Source organism: Erpetoichthys calabaricus, chromosome 7 (assembly GCF_900747795.2).
Source record: "Erpetoichthys calabaricus chromosome 7, fErpCal1.3, whole genome shotgun sequence".
Lineage (NCBI taxonomy): Eukaryota > Metazoa > Chordata > Cladistia > Polypteriformes > Polypteridae > Erpetoichthys > Erpetoichthys calabaricus.
Genome location: NC_041400.2, coordinates 196371164 through 196386335, shown reverse-complemented (window position 1 = coordinate 196386335; position 15172 = coordinate 196371164). Strand labels below are relative to the sequence as shown.

The 15172-nt window shown below is 39.0% G+C and overlaps 2 protein-coding genes across 2 annotated transcripts in view; one reads left to right on the top strand and one right to left on the bottom strand.

Moving 5' to 3' along the window:
* The window catches only part of pigg (phosphatidylinositol glycan anchor biosynthesis class G), a 1234979-nt gene that overhangs the window by 644637 nt on the left and 575170 nt on the right, over positions 1–15172 (top strand). The gene's annotated exons all lie outside the window — the stretch shown is intronic.
* fnta (farnesyltransferase, CAAX box, alpha) overlaps positions 1–15172 on the bottom strand; it is a 49742-nt gene that overhangs the window by 32954 nt on the left and 1616 nt on the right. The window contains exons 2-4 of the mRNA XM_051929933.1: positions 6555–6640; positions 4666–4780; positions 2378–2482 (exon numbers count right to left, since the gene is read on the bottom strand). Coding sequence (XP_051785893.1) covers positions 2378–2482; positions 4666–4780; positions 6555–6640 — 306 coding nt within the window. The remainder of the gene's footprint in view (positions 1–2377; positions 2483–4665; positions 4781–6554; positions 6641–15172) is intronic.

Below are 15172 nucleotides of genomic sequence, written 5' to 3'. Positions count from 1 at the left end.
TTATATAATGTAATAACAAACTACTATAATTCAATCTCAGAGCGGTTAACTATCAGTTAAATTAACCAAGTCCAGAAAAAATCCCAAGGAAGATTTAATCAAGTAATGGGTGATCCCCCGGTCATTCGGTCACAATAAGGTACAGAGGGACAAGTAGACGGCACAGTTCACAAAGTCCTTCTTTAGGCCTACAAAGGCTTTGCAATCTGGTAAAGTGCAAAATTCATTGCTCTTTTAATACGAGTATACATACACATTTTTACACACACAAACAATATATAAATCTATAGAGAAAATACACCACATTTATTTCCTTCACAAACCAAATTTTCATGGTCTAGTATAACTTTACTACTTCAATATTCAGAAATGGTGTTACATGTTTATTTTGTCCAGCCTGCAGTAGGGATTTCATGGCACTATTGTGTCCTTAAAGGGATGGCTTTCTTCCTGCCACTTGCTCTGTCAAACATGCAGCACAAAGTCCGACACTCGCACTGTTAAGCTGTGCTTGAAGCTGCTGTGCTGTGAGGAGCTTATCACACAAGCTGGTGACCCTCAGAAACTTGTCTTCTGATTGGCCTGTGACTTTGGCTCTACTAGATCTCTTCCTATTAGAGTTTCTTCCAGTTTCCAGTGGCCTTTGGATTGTGAAGGACACCACTGGACACTTTGATTTTTGTTTTTTTTTGGCGATTTCTCTTAATGAAAGGCCTACACTTCCAAGGGTAATAATGCTCTGTCTCATTTCATTTGTTAATTGCCAATCGGAAGGTTGCCGGTTCGAATCCCGTAAATGCCAAAAGAGACTCTGCTCTGTTGGGCCCTTAACCTGCAATTGCTGAGAGCTTTGAGTAGTGAGAAAAGCGCTATATAAATGTAAAGAATTATTGTTATTATTATTTTCTTGCCATTATCACTGGAATATTGTCTAAGTGGTACTTTAGAGGGTGTAGTAACCCAGTCTGTTCCAACTCTGCTTTAAGACAGACAAATGGTTTTTAAGTAATCAACCAAAGTTGGAACACCTGTGCAAATTGTTTGCTTCAACTTGCAAGGCTTTATTGACTTTAATTGCTGCAGAACATTTTTAGTTTGTAAACTATTAATTGTTCCCTGAAGAAAGCCCATTTGTAATATTCTGACATTTCCTTTTTACTTTCTCGTATATAAAGCACAGGCACAGTATTGTAATCGTCCAAAAATTTGATGTCGAGATTTTGATGAATCTCGACATTTTAGACCTCCCTGACTTTTTCATATACGAAGCACAGGGAAAGTATTGGCATCCTCCAAAAATTCCATTTGAAGATTTTGATGAAATCTCAACGTTTTAGACCTCCCCGAGTCTGAAAATGCTATTTTTGGAATTATGTCTGTCTATCTGTGCGTGTGTATAGACATGATAATGTGAGTATGCTTTCACTTAGGTCAACCAAATTTTGCATACAAGTATTAGGTACAAAACATAGATTTCTATCAAATTTTAGCCTATTTCTGCAAACCGGAAGTGGTACTTTACCTTTTATTCACGCAGCTGCAGAGTCCAATTTATTCAACTTTACTTTTATAATGATTGTTCAATACATTCTTAATTCTGATTTGTTGTTGATGGTTCTTTAATGTACTTAACATAAAAATATAATTATTGTCTTGCGGTTTACTCCTCAAATATCCATCCCCATATCTGAGTATACGAGAAAGCCTAGGGGAGACCATTGCCAATTTTTGTTTCAAGTTTTGCTAACCTAAACTTTAAATTTAAACCTCTGGCAGTTTACTGCTTACCTTTTCACCATTTTAGGTCATTCATTGTATTTCAACTGATTAAATGTGAAGAAATACTGGGAAAAATTGAGGTGTTGTAAAACTTTTGACCGACAGCGTATAGTTTGCCCATCTCTGCTCAGCATTGTATATAAACATGGTACAATCACAGAAACTCAGGAGAATCAAGCAAACTTACAGTTAGTTACATTATTGACATCACAGTTTGACATCCGTGGCAGAGCGACGGGCGCTGAGCAGACTCCTGTCAATCATGGAGGATCCACTGCATCCACTGAACAGGATCATCTCCAGACAGAGGAGCAGCTTCAGCGACAGACTGCTGTCACCGTCCTGCTCCACTGACTGACTGAGGAGATCGTTCCTCCACCACACTATACGACTCTTCAATTCCACCCGTGGGGGTAAACGTTAAAATTATACAAAGTTATTGTCTGTTATACCTACATTGTTATCACTCTTTAATTTAATATTGTTTTTTGTATCAGTATACTGCTGCTGGTGTATGTGAATTTCCCCTTGGGATTAATAAAGTATCTATCTGTCTATTTACAGTGACTTCATTCTAATGTCAAATTGTTGGCATTACCAGACTTGATAGTTCTTTGGCTGATCCTCAATAATTGCTGTTATGTACTTCATTTCTTCAAGCAGATCTTTCTGTAATGATTGCAGCAAAACCCGACGAAAATGCCTGTTGGAAAGATTAAAAAGCCGACAATTTAAAAGTGACACACTGAACAGAATAAACTCGGAAAAATAATATTTTAAGAGTATGACAATGTATTGATCCAGAATATAATAATAATAATAATAATAATAATAATAATACATTTGATTTATATAGCGCCTTTCCCATGCTCAAGGCACTTACAGAATATAATAAAGAACGGCAGCATATACAGTATATAGCATTGTACAAACCAGATAAATAAATAAAGAAGATTAAGACAGTGAATTCTGAAAAAAAAAGAAACAGACAACATAATTGATGGTCTCGCACACACACATACAGGTTACATGAGCATCTTGACAGAGAAGTAAACTGAGAGAAGGGTAATAAAGTCAAGTAGAGTTAAAAGCCTTCCTGAACAGATGAGTTTTGAGTTGTTTTTTAAAAGAATTCATGGAGTCAGCTGACCTGATTAATTTCGGTAGGTCATTCCAGAGCCTGGGCGCTATACAGCTGAAGGCCCTGCTGTCACCCATGGAGTGTAGATTAGTGAGGGGCACAACAAGATTACCAGAATCAGAGGACCTTAGTGGGCGGGCAGGCACATAGTGATGGAGAAGATCACTGATGTAGTTTGGCGCGAGGTTATTTAAGGCTTTGTAGGTTATTAGTAGGATTTTATATTTGATTCTATAAGACACAGGGAGCCAGTGAAGACGGAGCAGGATGGGAGTGATGTGCTCGCTGCTGCTGGTTCGAGTAAGGACTCTTGCAGCTGAGTTTTGAATAAGCTGGAGCTGTGATATAAGATTAGAAGGGGCACCTGCCAGTAGGGAATTATAATAATCGATGTGGGATGTGATAAAAGCATGGACAAGTTTCTCAGCATTAGAAAAGGAGTGGAAGGCGCGAACACGGGATATGTTACAGAGGTGAAAGTAAGAAAGTTTCTTAATGTGATTTATGTGGGTGGAATAAGAGAGTCGAGGAATCAAAAATGACATCAAGATTTTTTACAGTAGAGGCAGGTCTGATGAGATCACCGCCAAGATGGACTGGGAAGGAGCTCATTTTATTAAGTTGCATTTTAGACCCAATTTGCAGGAGTTCAGTTTTATTGCAATTTAATTTTAAAGAGTTCTGCTCCATCCAGGTTTTAATTTCACTAAGGCAGGTTGTGAGCTGAGAAAGCTCTGATGAAGTTCCACTTTTAACACTGAAGTAGAGTTGAGTATCATCTGCATAAAAATGATAACCCAGTCCATAGCTACGGATAATATGGCCAAGGGGAAGCATGTAAATACAGAAAAGCAGAGGACCGAGGACAGAGCCTTGAGGGACTCCTTGTGTGACTGGTGCTGAGCTGGATCTGCTCTTGCCAAGACTAACAAACTCTTACCTATCAGTCAGATAGGACTTGAACCACTGGAGGGTAGTGCCAGAGATACCCAGCATGTTCTCCATTCTGGACAGTAGGATGTCATGTCTGACCTGAGTGTCAAATGCTGCACTGAGGTCTAACAGAATTAATATGCTGGTTTGTCCAGAGTCTGCTGCCATAAGCAAATCATTGGTTACCCGTAGCAGAGCAGTTTCACAGCTGTGCCGCGCCCTGACACCCGACTGAAAGGGTTCATCAAATTATTAGAGGTTAGGTAATTGGTGAGTTGGGAAGCTACAACACGCTCAAGAACTTTTGACAGGAAAGGTAAGTGGGAAATAGGCCGGAAATTGTTAAGATTGTCAGCATCAAGACCAGACTTTTTTAACATTGGGGTTACAGAAGCAACTTTAAAAGTTTTAAAATATGGCTACACATAGTGGTTAATAATAAGGGTTAAAATCCCCTGTGGTTGTCACATGGCATGGAGTCTGACAACTGTATGATTGTTACTTCAGAAAGCTAATGGTGCACAAGCAAGTGGACTGTTGTTGGTATCTGACAAAGGGCAGCCATATGGAGGCTGTCAAAGAGCAAAAGCACCCTGTTACAGTAGGCCATGGCGCACAAAAGCATGATGTGCAAGGCTCTGGGGGTATGCTGCTTACATTTTACTTTTGGATTGTATGACTGCATATGGCATCCTCAAATTAAAGTTTTAATGATCCCAAGGTTACTGTCACATTCAAGAAGTAGGACAGGCAGTGCTTACTACCATCTAAGCCTCATGTGACTGCGCCATTGGCTCAAGCACAGGACTCACCATACAGTGTAGTTGGCAGCATTGAGTTCAATGGCATCTGCCGTTAAGGAAAAAGCTCTCTCACTTCTCTCATCCCGCTCTAGCATGGCACGGAAGTAATCATAAACATCCATAACTGCGGAGATATAAAGGAAGAAACCAACACAGGAGATTGATTTACCCAAAACTGTGGATTTCATAAAAACTGAAAATCACTTGGCTATGCCAATATTTCTTGGAAGAAAAATTACAAAATCAACACTAAACAGTTCAAAATGAAAAATAAAGCTTACTAGAATTAAAGCCACAATGTCAACAGAGTCTAAATAATGAACATGACACTTTCAAAAAAATGTCAAAATTCTTTGGCAATAAGCCTATTAGACCAAAAATATCACTGGTGAAACTCTAATGAGCCGCACATGACACAGTAAAAAAGAGACAGAGAGATCGAGAGAGAGGAGCCCCCAAAAGTGGGCTTAAAATCTAACATGATACAGCAGATATTTGGATTTGTTTACATATTTCACAAAACAAGGTGATGTGATTTTCTTTTTTATTCCCATCATCCACCTTAATAAAAGGATAAGTAGCTGTGTGACTATTCGGTTGTTATGTCTCTGTCATTCCAACAGATGGTGCATCACAAACACTTGTAGTAATAAAACACATTAGTAGACATCTTTGTGATGTACTAGTTAGCATTTATTACTACAAATGTTTGTGATGCACCATCTGTTGGAAAGAAAATACAATGCATTTTATTACTGCATACATTACAAGATATATTATTCCAATAGATGGTGCACTACAAACACTAACACTGTGGTCTACGTTGTTTACTTAAATTTCCACCCATCTTAGACGGGTAGCACAAATAATTGTCATGTTTTTTACTTTCTCGTAGGGAAAGTATTGGAATCGTCGAAAAATTCGATTTCAAGATTTTGATGAATCTCGACATTTTACACCTCCCTGAGTCTGAAAATTCCATTTTTGGAATTACAGGTATGTCTGTGTGACTGTCTGTCTGTGTGTCTGTATGTAAGCACGATAACTTGAGTACACTTTCACTGAGGTCAACCAAATTTTGCATACGAGCATTAGGTACAAAACTTAGATTTCTATCAACTTTTGGGCTATTTCCGCTAACCAGAAGGGGTACTTTACCTTTAATTCATGCACCTGCAGAGTCCGATTTATTCAACTTTACTTTTATAATAATTGTTCAATACATTATTGATTTGATTTGTTGTTGATGGTTCTTTAATATACATAATCATAAAAATATAATAATTTTCTTGCGGTTTACTCCTCAAATATCCATCCCCATAGCTGAGTATATGAGAAACTCCAGGGGAGAGCACTCCCAATTTTTCTTTTTATTCACCGCCATGACCTTTCATGTTACATAGCACTGTTTATAATGGATATTAAAAAGTTACATTTGTGCTGAATCAGAGAATGAAAAACTTGACAACAGCATAAAAATAGAATTATTGGGTTCTTACTGTCAGATGTACAAAGTACAGTGAACTTTTTATTTGCAAGTTGCAATCAACATGCCACATGTCACCACTCTATGGTGCCATGATTAGCGAGTTTTACGTTATACCTAAAAACTTCGGTCTTTCCTACTTTCCTGCTATTGTTTAAGGTTTTTACATTTTTATTTTGGTATTACATTCATATATACAAAGATAAATATGAAGATGGTCACGTTTGGGCATGGGGCTCAAAAGCGGTAATATTCAGAGCACCGACATTTATTTATGATTTAAAATTTCTCAAATCTTTCAATTAAATGAATTTTGCACAGGAATACATCTCTATGAGGAAAACAGATTAAAAGCACCAAACTCAACATTTATTAAAGCAAATACTTAATATTTACTTCAGAATGGCCTTACATTTGTCAGAGTAAGCAATTTTCACGATTGGATTTGGACCGTCATCCTGTGGCACGGGTTCAACATCAGCCCATTCTTTTCTGTCTCTGTCAGGCACAAAAATGTTAAAAGAAAATGAAAATAGGAAACTCTTTAAAACAAGAAGAAAACAATAAATTATTATTAACTGAAGGGCAGAAGAAGTACGTCGTTTACTATTTTAAAATAAAAACATGGATACCTTCTGGTTCAAAAGCAATGCAATGCAATTGTCTCCAAGCTTTCATATCATCCTGTAGCCCCAAAGCCTTAACTCAACTAATTTAGAGAAAAGCCAAGCAAAATGACACCTTTTATTGGCTAACTAGAAAGATTACAATATGCAAGCTTTCGAGGCAACTCAGGCCCCTTCTTCAGGCAAGATGTAATACAGAAACTGAAGTTTCCTATGTTTATATACACACTCTAGGACAAGAAACAACATTGGTAAATCTTTAAATGAGAGATTTTGTATGTAAAAAATTAATAGATTCATTCAGGCTAGGGTTAATTTAGCAAGAGAGAAAAAAACAATGTATTGTCAAGATCTCTGGATAAGATAACTGTCCAACAAAGTCTTTTGAAGTTTGTAATGAGTTTTTCAAAACAATGTGGGTCTGTAGTCAGGCTGTCTGTCATTCTGAGAGATGTAAACAATCCTCATATCTGGCCATAAAACTCTTGTCTTTATTCAATCCATGTTGTAAAGTATTAAATTTTAGCATGAGTTTAACTTCCCATTCTTTTCTCTCTTGCTGTGTTTTGAAGTTGCCCATAAGCACTGTGACCTTAAAGTCCTTCTCACAGTGTCCATGGCTGTTGAAGTGGGCCGCCACAGGAACATCTGTGTTGCCATGTTTAATGTGGAACCTGTGTAAGTTCATTCTCTGGCGGAGTGTTTGTCCAGTTTCTCCCACATAGAGTGCAGTGTCAGGACATTTCATGCAGAAAATTAGGTAGACTACATTAGATGATCTGCAGGAAAATGATCCCTTGATGTGATGTTCGAGTCGGCAGTGTGGTATAACTATACGGTCTGTATCATAGATGTGGGCACATGTTTTGCATCTTTTCTGTAGGCATGGAGATGTGCCATTTTCTGTTGGTTCACTTAGGGAGCCTCGGACAATTAATTGTTGAAGGTTTGGTGGTTGTCTGTATGCCAGGAGGGGAGGTTCAGGAAATACATTTTTCAGTGTTAACACTTAATTACAGAAAAGATGCAAAACATGTGCCCACATCTATGATACAGACCGTATAGTTATACCACACTGCCGACTCGAACATCACATCAAGGGATCATTTTCCTGCAGATCATCTAATGTAGTCTACCTAATTTTCTGCATGAAATGTCCTGACACTGCACTCTATGTGGGAGAAACTGGACAAACACTCCGCCAGAGAATGAACTTACACAGGTTCCACATTAAACATGGCAACACAGATGTTCCTGTGGCGGCCCACTTCAACAGCCATGGACACTGTGAGAAGGACTTTAAGGTCACAGTGCTTATGGGCAACTTCAAAACACAGCAAGAGAGAAAAGAATGGGAAGTTAAACTCATGCTAAAATTTAATACTTTACAACATGGATTGAATAAAGACAACAGTTTTATGGCCAGATATGAGGATTGTTTACATCTCTCAGAATGACAGACAGCCTGTCTACAGACCCACATTGTTTTGAAAAACTCATTACAAACTTCAAAAGACTTTGTTGGACAGTTATCTTATCTAGAGATCTTGACAATACATTGTTCTTTTCTCTCTTGCTAAATTAACCCTAGCCTGAATGAATCTATTAATTTTTTACATACAAAATCTCTCATTTAAAGATTTACCAATGTTGTTTCTTGTCCTAGAGTGTGTATATAAACATAGGAAACTTCAGTTTCTGTATTACATCTTGCCTGAAGAAGGGGCCTGAGTTGCCTCGAAAGCTTGCATATTGTAATCTTTCTAGTTAGCCAATAAAAGGTGTCATTTTGCTTGGCTTTTCTCTACATTCATAATGGCTAACACGGTACAACACCCTAGTACTTCAACTAATTTAGAAAAGCGAGTACAAGGACCAAAAAAAAAAAAAAAGTAAGAGAGACAGAGGCCTATCAAAAACAGGAATCAGGGACCGTAGGGTTAACAAACTGCACAGGTCAAAGTAAATGATTCATTTACAACTACAGTTTTTTTCAAAAACTTGGACAACCCTGGCCGAATATCATATTTTGTTGATATTTGAAATAAAACAAATATGACAGTAGAATCCCGTTAATCCAAGAAAGAAAGAAAGAAAGAAATTTATTAATCCCCAATGGGAAATTCACAATGGATATGGTATGGACTTTTGCTTAATCTGAACTGGATTTTCCATCATGGGAAAAATTTTAACAGTGGATAACAACAACGACATTTATTTCTAGAGCACGTTTTCATACAAATGGCGTACCTCAAAGTGCTTTATGAGATGAAGAAAGAAAAATATAAAAATAAGATTAGGCAATACTAAGTCGCAAATAATAAAGTAAAGGTCCGATGGCAGGGAGAACAGAAAAAACAAAAAGAAAAAAAACTCCAGAGCTCCACACAAGAACATGCCTCATGGGGTGGTGAGGATGATGATGAGAAAGGTGGGGGATCAGCCCAGAACTACACGGGAGAGGAGATTCTTAATGATCTGAAGGCTTGTCTTAAGTTTGCCACTGAACATTCAGGCCTGTACTTGTGCTTTCTTGAGGCACTGCAAGATGTCAATCCATTACAGCACAGTGTGTTACCAATGGTGTTTTTGGTGACTGTGGTGGTCCCAACTGCCTTTAGATCATTAACAAGCTCCTCCCGTGTAGTTTTGGGCTGATCCCTCATCTTTCTCATCATCATCCTTACCACCCCATGAGGCATGTTCTTGCATGGAGCTCAAGACTGAGGGCGATTGATGGGTATTTTCTATTTCTTCCATTTCTGAATAATCGCAACAACAGTTGTCACCTTCTCACAAAGCTTCTTGCTGGTGGTCTTATTGCCCATTTCAGCCTTGTCCCTGATGTCCTTTGACAGCTCTTCGGTGTTGCACACGGTGGTGGAAAGATTGGAATGGAAGAAATTGATTCTGTGGACAGGTGGGCTTTATACACATCACGAGTTGAGATCAAGAGTATCTGTGTTTGATTGATTGTAATGTGTGTGCCACATGGGCACACAGCCAATCTATGGAAGCCAGAATTCTGGCTGGGTTGTAGGGGATCAAATCCTTATTTCACTCAATGACATGCAAATCAATTTGCAACTTTCATGTAATGTGTTTTTTCTGGATTTTTGGTTGATATTCTGTCTCTCTTCATTAAAATGAAACTACCATACAAATTCGAGACTGGTCATTTCTTTGTAAAGTGAGCAAACTTACAAATTCAGCAGGGGATCAAATAATTTTTCCCCCCACTGTATTATGTAGAAACTAGTAACGGCAAGCTGCACAATAACGTGCAGTGAACACACTTGACTTCTAGTCTTCCTCCTCTTTCTCTGTACATTTATCATTCGTTTGCTCAGAGGTTGACGCGCTTGCTGTTTCCTGAGCTGCTCTTCTGTTCTCCACCCTAGCAGCCCACTTCTTCTCTTCTTTTGTTGGCATCTTTTCGCGTTAAAACTGATTAAGTCCGTGTTTGTGTTGCAATTATTAGTATGTTTTCCTTAATTTTTTCACTTAAGCCGCCACTTAAGTCTTCAATGTGCCTCAAGAATGATTTAAGATATGAAGAGGTAGAGGAAGTGACGACGAAGGTGGGAGGGATGAGAACGGCGCCCGTACACATGCACCACACCACTGCCCTGCTGTCCGCTGCTGAGAGTTGATTCTACAATAAAATAAAATAAAAATAAAAAGAGGAATAACCTTGAAAGCCAATCATCACCCTTAAAGTGGACAGTAGAGGACACGTAGTATATGTGTACCAAATTTCAGGTCAATAGTTCAAATGGTTTGCGAGCATCAGGTGATTTAAAAGCCTAGACAGACAAACGAACAGCCACGGTAGTGTATATATATATATATAAAGATAATATTTAAATTTGTGTGGTGAGGGGTGAGTTATGAGTGGTGTACATATAACACTAGATTAATGCACTGAGGCACAGGTGGGCAAAGTCTTTGTTTAAATAAAAAACAATCCTCGTCAATAATTTAATTTTATGGCTTGTTGGTGCTTTAACTCTGTCATGTCAGGTCATTCTCATATCCTAGATTTTTTTTTCCTTTCTAAGGATATCATCCAAATGATTTGAAGTCTAAAACAGACGAGTTATTCTCAGTGCTTCACTTTTTTCTCTTCACTTTCCTTCCAAGTATTTAATTAAACCCAATAGTGCGTGATAAATACACACAAAGAGGTGTAAATGGAAACAAGCTAAATGGAGGAATGCTGGTTTCTTTTGTCATTTGCATCTTATTGCTAATAAGGAGCAAATTAAAAACAAGACTACAGCTGTTTAAGACTAAAATAAGCAATAAGGGGGCGGCATGGTGGCGCAGTGGGTAGCGCTGCTGCCTCGCAATTAGGAGGCAGCAGCGGGTCCTCCCTGCGTGGAGTTTGCATGTTCTCCCCGTGTCTGTGTGGGTTTCCTCCCACAGTCCAATGACATGCAGGTTAGGTGCACTGGCGATTCTAAATTGTCCCTAGTGTGGGCGTGGTGTGTGGGTGAGTGGGTGTGTGTGTGTGCCCTGTGGTGGGCTGGCGCCCTGCCCGGGGTTTGTTTCCTGCCTTGCGCCCTGTGTTGGCTGGGATTGGGTCCTGCAGACCCCCGTGACCCTGTAGATAGGATGTAGCGGGTTGGATAATGGATGGATGGATAAGCAATAAGGGTTCCAAATCTTAACGAGCGAGACAACTAAAGTGAAGCAGAAGTATCACTTGAGCAATAAGTGCTTCTTATTAAGCAACTGCGTGGAGCAAAAACCTGCAGCCACTGCGGCCCTCCAGGACTGAATCTGCCCATCCCTGTGCTAAGGTATTCTTTAGGGGGCATTTCTTGTATACCAGTTACAAAAAGAACCTAACAGGCTTATATAGTGCCTTTCATGAAAAAGTGATAAATAACTCACATGTCTACACAGCTGCATCATGTGAACATCATAATGATCCCAATTTCGACATTGTAATTTATTTGCAGCACTCCAGACCTGCTCTCCCATCATGGTCTCATGCAACCAACAATTTTGCCTTGACACTTCAACAGAGATTTCTGATATTTTTAGATTTGATACACTTTGTTAATCCCTGTGATAAGTGGTGCAGATTTTAAATAAATAATTCAAGTCCCAAGAGCGTGCAGGCTCAGAACAGGCGCAGGTGCGTGTACAACAGCGCTGCTTTGGGGTTAATTGCGGGGCTTGGCTGATCACGCACTCACCTGCACCGTGGAAGTGCTGCTGCTTTGCAGTAAGGAGATTGTGGGTTCACTTCCCGGGCCCTCCCTGTGTGGAGAGTGCTTTGAGTAGTGAGAAAAGCGCAATATAAATGTGAAGAATTCTCATTATTATTACAATCTCCCCCGAGGGGAACTTGTCTTTTTGCATGACCTTAGCAGGTCCCAATCCAGGCGGTTCATCACGTGGTGTGGTGTGGCGACGCGCTATCAGGACATCCTTCCCAACCTCCCTCCTCTCCTTTGGGGATCACGTCGCAGGGTCAGACACTGTAAAGCACCCCATGGAGCAATTTTCAAGTTAATATTTCAAATAGCACTTCTTTCAGAAATGTTTGTTGAGAAATTTGAACTCCAATTAGTCACAGACCCTCCACAACAAAACAGTAGCACAACAAGTGAGGCCATTTTGATATCATTTGAGTTGGCCTCTCCTGTCAGTAAAGCTATGGAGTCACCACAAGCCTATCTGGACTCCATTTTTAACTACATGACATTGTAAAGCGCTGTTGCAAAACAGATTTTACGCAGTCTACTAATGCATGCAATTACATTCTATTACTGCTGTTATCTTATATCTAAATGTCGGGATAAGAGCTCCAGCTCCGAGGAAACAGACAACTCGCTTAGCCACTAATAACACAAGCAAGGCCAGCATGTCGGCAAAACGAAACCTCTAAAGAAAGACAAAGTTGCTTAACATCAGCAAACCGGTATCCCTTTTACTTTTCCTCCCACCGCTAATCCACAAGTGATGTGAGCACACCAGCAAAACGAATCCTCCTAGAAGAGAGATGCCCAGAGGAGTTCCTTTCAATTGCCTGACATCTCTACATTTCAGTTTATTTTCTGATCATTTCAATAGTTTCTAGGACCCCGGGCTTTTTACAGCACAGGCTTACACAGCTAGTTGTTTAATATGACCCACTGTTACAAATTCATTGCAAAAATGTGGTCAATGACTCTTTCATGAACTAAAGAAAAAAAATGTAAAATGCCCAAGATTTCAAATTAATTAACAAAGTCCCCATTCACAGCTTAACGTTATGCCATGTGAACAGTTTCTAATCGCACTCAATATAAAACAAAGGCTGGCCCCTGAACTGTAGCATAACTTGCTATGGCCACATTTAACACTGATTGATACAAGTGCCATATAAGCCCGGTGGCAGCCCACCAGGTCGGTTCCTGCCTTGAGCTCACAGCTACCATAATTCAGTTTTTTGCCTTTCTATTATTGATTTTAAGGTCATCATCAAAACTGCTTGGTGTTACGGTGTGCTTAACGTACAGGACTGTGCACCAAACAAAAATCATTTTTAAAGGTAGCTATCTATGTCAGTACTTCCCAAACTCGGTCCCCACGGTGGCTGCAGGTTTTTGTTCCAAGCAGATTCCTAATCAGTGACAACACCTGATCACACCGAGCTCATTTCATTAGCTGGGATTTTTGTTTCTCTTATTCTACATTTAGAATAGCACAACAGTACGATTTTTACATTGATAAAACATTTAGAAATATTTCTACTTTTGCTCTAGATCGGTGATTCCCAATTTGATTTTTTTATGGGGGGCAATTCAAGAATTTAGGTACGTTAAACAATTTATAAAATGAAAAAAAGAGAAATTCACTGTTAAAAATGATAGAATAATTTTTATTTTTTACAGAGACATTTATATAAACATAGAAGTGATGCAGGGCGACACGGTGGTGCAGTGGTAGCGCTGCTGCCTCACAGTTAGGAGACCCGGGTTCGCTTCCCGGGTCTTCCCTGCGTGGAGTTTGCATGTTCTCCCCATGTCTGTGTGGGTTTCCTCCCACAGTCCAAAGACATGCAGGTTAAGTGCATTGGCGATGCTAAATTGTCCCGTGGGTGTGCTTGGTGTGTGTGTGTGTGCGCCCTGTGGTGGGCTGGCACCCTGCCCGGGGTTTGTTTCCTGCCTTGCGCCCTGTGTTGGCTGGGATTGGCTCCTGTGACCCTGTAGTTAGGATATAGCGGGTTGGATAATGGATGGATGGATAGAAGGGATGCTGAAGAACCCTTTAATTTATGATTTTACAGCCGGCTTCGGTTTTTCTACTTAGAAATCGATTTTTACAATTAAAATAATATGAATTGTAACAATGATTATAAAATTTTGTAATATAACAAAAATATAAAATGATCAAAATATTATAGAAAAAGCGGTCATTAAAGTTATTTTATATTTATGAATATCACGTCTCTTATTATATGTTTTCAAAACTGTATGTGCTTATTACTTCATATTATTATTTTTTTTTAACAATTTCTTAGTGATTTCTTTGTCAGTACTTCAACTATCCTTTCCATCTTTTGTTTCCATGTTCTTTGGAAGCTTGTTTAGACCAAATTAATGACATTATGGGCGTCCTCCACATGAGTAGGAGTTCACTTTTTGAATAGATAATAATATCTATCTATCTATCTATCTAATAAGAATAAGAATAAAAGTACATCCATCCATCCATCCATTTTCCAACCCGCTGAATCCGAACACAGGGTCACGGGGTCTGCTGGAGCCAATCCCAGCCAACACGGGGCACAAGGCAGGAACCAATCCCGGGCAGGGTGCCAGCCCACTGTAAAAGTATATGTAATATCTAATAAGAATAAAGTATATGTTACAGTGGGGGACATAATGATTTTAGAGAAGCCTAGGTGGGGCATGGCCAAAAAAAGGTTGAGAACCACTGCTCTAGATTTAAATGCGTAACTCTCTTTTGTTGATTTCATTCTATTCTGCCCTTTCTCTGATAGATAGATAGATAGATAGATAGATAGATAGATAGATAGATAGATAGATAGATAGATAGATAGATAGATGCTTTATTATTCCCAAGGGGAAATCCACATACTGTGTTGTTTTTCCCCCTTCGTTGTATCTTATTAACGACAATTAAAAACGAGGAGAGCAGACACGCAGGCAAACTAGACTGAATAATCAAAGGCTACAACTACTTTGGCACCAGACCCACTAATTAGTAAATAACAGATTAAACAATTAGAACACCCAGAAAAGTAGAATGAAAATCAAGATGGAACTATTGTTAAAAAGACAAAATATGTATATATTATTCTTATATAACTGCTTGGTACATTTTATTTTTTTTTAACCGAACGTAGTTTTCTAATTTCTATATTGTTCCCAAAACACAGAAC